The sequence below is a fragment of the Miniopterus natalensis genome, chromosome 1 (genome assembly GCF_054644295.1).
Source record: "Miniopterus natalensis isolate mMinNat1 chromosome 1, mMinNat1.hap1, whole genome shotgun sequence".
Taxonomy (NCBI): domain Eukaryota; kingdom Metazoa; phylum Chordata; class Mammalia; order Chiroptera; family Miniopteridae; genus Miniopterus; species Miniopterus natalensis.
Window position 1 is genome coordinate 80,521,010 of NC_142081.1, and position 6,911 is coordinate 80,527,920.

At 50.1% G+C, this 6,911-nt stretch overlaps 1 protein-coding gene across 1 annotated transcript; it reads right to left on the minus strand.

Moving 5' to 3' along the window:
* Positions 1-2,782: 2,782 nt before the first annotated feature.
* On the minus strand, positions 2,783-6,432 carry FOXA1 (forkhead box A1). The gene is made up of 2 exons (XM_087815313.1): positions 6,361-6,432; positions 2,783-4,117 (listed from the first exon to the last, which is right to left on the minus strand). The coding sequence occupies exons 1-2, from the start codon at positions 6,430-6,432 to the stop codon at positions 2,783-2,785; spliced, it is 1,407 nt and encodes a 468-aa protein (XP_087671439.1).
* Between the last annotated feature and the right edge of the window lie 479 nt (positions 6,433-6,911).

Consider the following 6,911-nt stretch of genomic DNA (forward strand, 5'->3'; position numbering starts at 1 on the left):
CGCGGGAGCGAAGGCGGAGGAGCCTGCTGCGCGAAGGCAGGACGCTGAGGTCGCTCGTTACAGCGAGCGACGCGGGGGCACCGCTCGGAAGGCGCGGGAGGTCCGCCGCGGCCGCGGGAAATTCCGAGGCCCAGGCTCGCGCCCGATGGTACATTTGTAATTCAAATTTCCCAGCGTTTGTTTACCCGCTATCTCAACGTAAATAAATGTCGGGATTGAAAGCGTTATCCTCTTTGGACCTTTAGTGTCTTTCCCAGGCCTCCAAATTAGGCCTTGAAATTACTCAAACCAGTCATTTCCCTCTCCTCCTTTCATTAGCGGAGGTGAGAGTGGGGGTTTGGGATTTCTGGATTTTTCTCAAGTGCTACATGGCACCCCTTCTCTCATCTGGGGAGGCAATTACGCGACAATTAAGGGACTCACACAGCTCTTTTTATCTTGTCCGGGGTGTGGAGTGGGGCGATCAAAGTAAGGGCTGTCCAAGTTCAAGCCCCGGCAGGACGGAGTTCATACAGCAGGGCTCAGGCAGGCCAGCCTCTGCCCGGGCTGCTGGTGTTATTGTTGGTGTCAATCCTACCAAGACTTACAAAGAAATAGGTGGACTGGAAAGTGAGCCTACTATCAAAGGAGATTAATGATTTTGTGATCTCAAGCAACTGTAGGGGTGTGAAGTTGCATTTAAAAGCTTCTTAGAAGGCAAACAGATCATCAGCTTTAAGTTCTCTGGAACGATATTTTTAGAAACAATATTTTAAAAATATATTCACACAACTCAGAATAGGAGCTAGTGAAATGTCCTGCTGGCACAAAGCTTTCCCTGCAGGAGTGAATTAACTGGTCTCCCTTGTCCCCCCCTCCCCAACGTGACCAGGATGGTTATGTTTTGTTTCTCTTTCAATGTAAAGAGGGTTCAGGATTCTCTGTTGTAGACAACTTAATTTTAACAGCCACATCTGATATTTTATTCTCATTCAAATTCTTCTCAGATAAAGGAAAATGATATATTGGGAAAGGGGGAAAGGTAGTTTAATAGTATTTGATTTCAGCGTGGAAAGGCTCAAAGGAAACATAGTAGGCTTAAGCCCATGTCAAAAACTGAAGTAAACATTACTTGGAATAAAGAATCTTAATCTCAATTCTTGGGATATTATTTCAATTTATCTATCCAGTTTTACTGAATTTCTTTAACCTTTTTTTTTTTTTTTTACTAACTACATGTTCCTATAATAAACATAAACAAAACAATTCTGTTTTAGATTATTTTACTTTTTGTTATTTATATTCAGCGCCAGACTTTGAAAAGTACCATATTCAGATTATCTATTTTGGATTTAATTAATGAAAATAACAAAAATCTTTTTTTTTTTTTTTGGGTTAACATTTGATTTATTTAAAGTCCTTAACTGCAAATGATCAAGAACATATTCCACGGCTTAAAATTTATTATTTTTGTTATTTAAATCAAATTAATTACAATCACATTGATAAAAATTAACATTTTAATTTGTATTTTAAACCATCATTTAAAGCAATTTCGACTGTAAAGAAAGAAAAAAACCATGCAATAAATTAACATTGAGGAAGCAAAGAGGAATATTGAAACCCGCCTGACTATGCTAACACCATGTCCAACTGTGAAAAGTGCATCAACACTGCATGAACAAGCACACGATGACAATAATTAAAATTACCACAATCAACTGGATTTTGGAATCTGGAACCAAATTTTGAAATACGGCTCCCTATAACATCTCTCCTCCAACATTGTAATATTCCCTTTTTTTTTCTGGAGAAAAATATTCTTTAAATGGTATAGATACATTGAAGCTAATTTTATACATGTTACGTGACCTCAGAATGACATGACCATGGCACTCTGCAAAGCAAGGAGCAGAGTTAATGAGAATGGCAATTCTTGAGGAATTGATTCCCAGGGCTCTCTGTGGGGGGAGAGGACAAGGAGGGGGTGTCTCTGTAACTTGTTGGTCAGGCAACTCTTGCAAATGCAGAATGTATACCACCTACCTATTACCTCTATGTGTTATGTAAATATACGGAGGATGTCTACATATCCGAGCATGTGCATAAATAAGTCAGTACATAATACGTATGTACTTCATTTTAAGAAATCTGTTATCTGAATGTATTGGAAATGTAAGCAGAAAAACAAATGGCTCTGATGTTTATAATCTGTTTATGTTTTGCTGCATAATTAGCAGTATTGTCCTTCAATACTTTTAACAGCCCATGTGTCTACTTGTTTCCTCACCCTTTCGGTTCTTAGGTTAAGAGTATTGCCATAGACCTGTAAACTTTGTGCTGGGGGGGGGGGGGGGGGGCGGCCAGGTGAGAAGGGAATAAAAGTACAAACAAATATTTTACAAGCGTGACCATCTTTCTTTTTTTTTTTTTTTAAAATAAAACCTGCACACACTAGAATGTGTCTGGAGGGGAAAGTGGAAAGAAAGGGCAAGGGATACGGAAGTAGGAGGATTTTATATATACACATGTGGATCATTCAACTTTGCAGGGGGAAAAAAAAAAACCTCTGTTGGTCTGGGGTTGGTTTTCTTCCAAATAATATACACTAGGCATCTGAAGAACAACAAAGTAACAGTCCTTTGCACTGGGAAAAAGATTGTGCACACACACACAAAAATAAAAATAGTTGGTATTTTATTACGCTGTCGTCGGCTTGGTATGTGTGGTTTTATTTGCTTTTGTTTTCCCCCTCTCCTGCTACCGGCACGGTCACCACAAATAAACCCCTAGTCTAGCAGAGCTAGGAAGTGTTTAGGACAGGTCTGGAATACACACCTTGGTAGTAGGCCGGCTCCAGGGCTGAGGGCTCGATGGGGCTCCGCGCGGCCACCGAGGCGCTGCCCAGCGGCAGGCTGGCGGGCAGCGCGGCGCCGTAGGGCGAGTACTGCAGCGCCTGCTCGTACGCCTTGAAGTCCAGCTTGTGCTGCTGATCCGAAGACATGAGGTTGTTGATGGAGAAGGGGTGGTTGAAGGAGTAGTGGGGATCCCCTTTGAGGTGTAGCTGGGACTCGTGAGGCGCCAGCCCATGCACCGGGTGAGCCGGGGGCACCGATACCAGAGCCCCAGGCCCAGAGCTGATTGGGGGCGCAGCTGAGGAGGCCGGAGTCTTCAGCTCCGACGCGCCCCCTGTAGCGGTCGCCCCGCTGTGGTCCAGAGTCTGGGGGCTGGCAGCGGGCCCCGGGGCCGGTGCGCCCTCTAGCTGGCCGGCCTTACTGTGAACCCCCCGATGAAGGGGCGAGTCGCCGCTGCCATTGGCAGAGGCCGAGGGGTCCTTTCGGCTCTCGGGGCCGCCCTTGGCGCCCCCACTGCCCGCGCTCCCGCCCCCGGCCCCTGGCTGCTTCTCGCACTTGAAGCGCTTCTGGCGGCGCAAGTAACAGCCGTTTTCAAACATGTTGCCCGAGTCCGGGTGCAGCGTCCAGTAGGAGCCCTTGCCCGGCTTGTCCGGGGAGCGCGCCACTTTGACGAAGCAGTCGTTGAAGGACAGCGAGTGGCGGATGGAGTTCTGCCAGCGCTGCTGGTTCTGCCGGTAATAGGGGAAGAGGTCCATGATCCACTGGTAGATCTCACTCAGCGTGAGCATCTTGCTGGGGGCCTGCTGGATGGCCATGGTGATGAGCGAGATGTAAGAGTAGGGCGGCTTGGCATGCGGGTAGCTGCGCTTGAAAGTCTTGGCATCTCCACTGCCCCCAGCCCGGCTGCGGCCCAGGTTGGACGGCGCGTACGCCATGGGGCTCATGCAGGGGTTCATGGCAGCGGCGTAGGGGCCCAGGCCGTTCATGGAGGCCCCAGGCTGCCCGCCCATGGCGCCCATGCCGCCGGGGCTCAGCGTAGTCCCCATGGCCGTCACTCCCGCCGCTGTCATGCTGTTCATGGCGCCCCCGGAGCCCCCGGGCATGCCAGCCACCGTGCCGGGGCTCAGGCCAGCGCCCAGGCCCGGATTTGCGTAGGACATATTGAATGAAGCTGGGGTCATGTTGCCGCTTGTGGTCATGGTGTTCATGGTCATGTAGGTGTTCATGGAATTCATGGAGCCCAGGCCCGAGTTCATGTTGCTGACTGGGACTGAGGAGTAGGCCTGGAGCAGAGGAAATGGGTGAAGAGCCCCGAAGAGCAGGGTTAGCAGTGCGCAAACCCCAAGGCAAGAGGAGCAAAGCATAGGACCGCCTACCCTGGGCAAACCTTTGGGATTCTCCCCCAAACTAGCAAAGAGATATCTTTCGCTGCAGGGGAAAAAATCCTTGCGTGGCAAGCATGAAAGAAGCTCACAGCAAATGTCCCCCAGGAAGAGGTGTAATCGTCTTACACGCCAGACTCAGGGGCTGGCTTCTGGGGGTCCCTCCATCCCCTCTTCCATCCAAACAAGGCGGCCTTCCGGCCTCCACCCCAGACCCGCCTCCGCAAAGTACGTGCCCCTTTGGTTAAAAGGAGTTTAAACTCCGAAAACAGAATTAAGCTCTGACCCTCTTCACCTTAAGGATGCTGTGGGTTGGCAACAGGGCACCAACTCTGCACCTATCTCACTTAAACCTGCCAGGTGGGCTGACTGCATAGCAGCCTCGGATCTGCGGACCTGTGGGGTGGCTAGTAATTAAACTCTCCTGAGAGAGTAAAGCATCCTTGGCCATACCACCATCCATTTCCCAACAACTGGCTTTACTGTCTTAGCAGTTTTTGCCAAATGGTGACTTTTTGTTGTTTATTATACTTATAAGTAGTATTTTCCATCTACCTGTAGCAACTGTAATATTAAGAGAGAAAGAAACTCACAGGTTAAGTTCCGGGAAAAAATTTAAAAGAGACCTACAACAGGAGAAGGGGTAGGAAGGGTTGCTAGTACTATCAATACACTATATCAATTAACTTTAAGATGACTTTACATGGATCCCTCTTTAAGCCACTCAAAAACTTGCACTAATTTCGTTATGTATTTGTAGCCCCCTAACGTTTGATAATTTTGTGACACAATTGTTGAAATAATTATTCTCTTTCACACACTGACATGTTGCTGTTGATCATTTCAAACCCTGGTTAATAGTTTAAAATACTTTAAAATTCCAAAATCAAAGTCTACTTATTTTTTACTTCCCAATTCTCAGCTTTAACCTGTAAGAAACCTCTTTTTCCATAGAGGGCTTAATTGACTAGTGGGTGGAGATGACTGCATCTGAATTAAGCCTGAGAAAGAGTTCTGAGCTCCTTTTAAAATTATCAGTAGGAGAAAACCCTTATCAATAGCAACTTTGGAATGCAACAGATATATAAAAAATATAGAGTCCATAAATGTAACAGCTACTTCTCTGATAACTTAATAAAAATAATGATATCCTTACATTTGCTTTCATCAGGAAATAGGACTTCATTTTAAAACAAAAGGTGACCAAACAGATTTAACTAGGCACACACTCTGCTATGGTATGCAAATAACCTCGAGGTAAGTTGGTGAGGATATAAATATACAAATCTAAATAAATTACCATAAAATATTTCCTGGTGGCATATTTTTCTGTCCCTCTCAAACTATTTTTCACTTTTTTGTCTTTTCCTCTCCCCCGAATTGTCCAAGGCAGCTTCAGCAAGCATTTTCAATAATGGTAATCTTTTCTGAGGTAATCACTAGCTGTTTCCAGAGAAACCTACTGGTAGTGGTCCTGCCCGTACCTGACTTCCCTCGCAATCCCTTTGTGCACGCTGTAAAATAAACTACATGAACGTGCCACCATGGGGACAATGAAGAGAAACAGGTTCTTCACCCCAAGTGCTGGAGGAAAAGTCGGCTTGCACCAGCGCCACCTAGCGGTCCTGAGAAGAACGAGCACACTTTCCCCCCAAACGGCTTTTGAAGAAGTTTTATAAAATTTCGGAATCGGTTCCTTATTAAGGCGCTCAACTTAGCGGCAGCGCGCTTTCATCAGAAGACATCTGCGAGTTCAAATGCGGGAGGAAGAGGAAGCCCTTAGAGGCAAACTATGGCTTTCTCAGAGTGGCCTCCAACTCGTGCCAGCGCCAACCCGCGGCACCCCGCGCCCGGCTCCGGCTCGGGCTCTCCACAAGGAAGAGGCAAGTGCTTCCCAGAGTGGGCGCTTTCAGAGCCCAGAATAGCCCGAAATCCTTCCGTCCGCTCCGGGCGCTGAGCGCAGAGCGCGGCGTCCCGGCCTCCCTCGCCGGGCGGTGGATCCGGCTCCGAGGCCCGGCCAAGGCCGGCCCGGGGCGACACCGGGTGGGCGGGCGGCGGTGGCATCGAGGAGGCGCCCCCAGCCCGCCGCCCGGCCTCCCCACCCACGAGCCCCCAGCGTGTCCCGCCTGCCGCCGGTCTCTCACCTCCTGTGTGTCCGCGTAGTAGCTGTTCCAGTCGCTGCTCTCATGCCCTTCCATCTTCACAGTTCCTAACATCCTGGAGCCACCCTGCCCGATGCGACCACACAGCCCGGTGCACAGCGACGGGCGGCCCCGAGGGGCGAGGCGGGGGGCCGGGAGCCGGCGAGCGCGGTCCCGGGAGCGCCCGCGCCGGCCCAACGCCGCCCTAGCGAGGAGGAAGCCGGGCGCGGAGGGGCGCGGCGTGCGCGGCGGCGGCTCGGCGGGCGGGGGCAGGCGGCGGCCGCGGAGCGCGGCGCCCGGGAGCGCCTCCGCGGGAAGTGAGCGCGCGGCCTCTGTGAGACGAGTGCAGTTGAGCTGATGTGGATCTTACGTCGTTCGAGTGCCCACCTCCTCGTCCTCTCCCCATTTGTCCGCCGCACAAAGACGCTCGCACCTACAAAGCCCGAGGTGCACCTGCGAGGCGGCCGCCCGCCAGCCCAGCCGCCGCGCCTCCCGCCCCGCGGCGCCGCCGCGCGCGCCCCCCGAGCCCCCTCCCCCAAACGCGGCCCTCACTT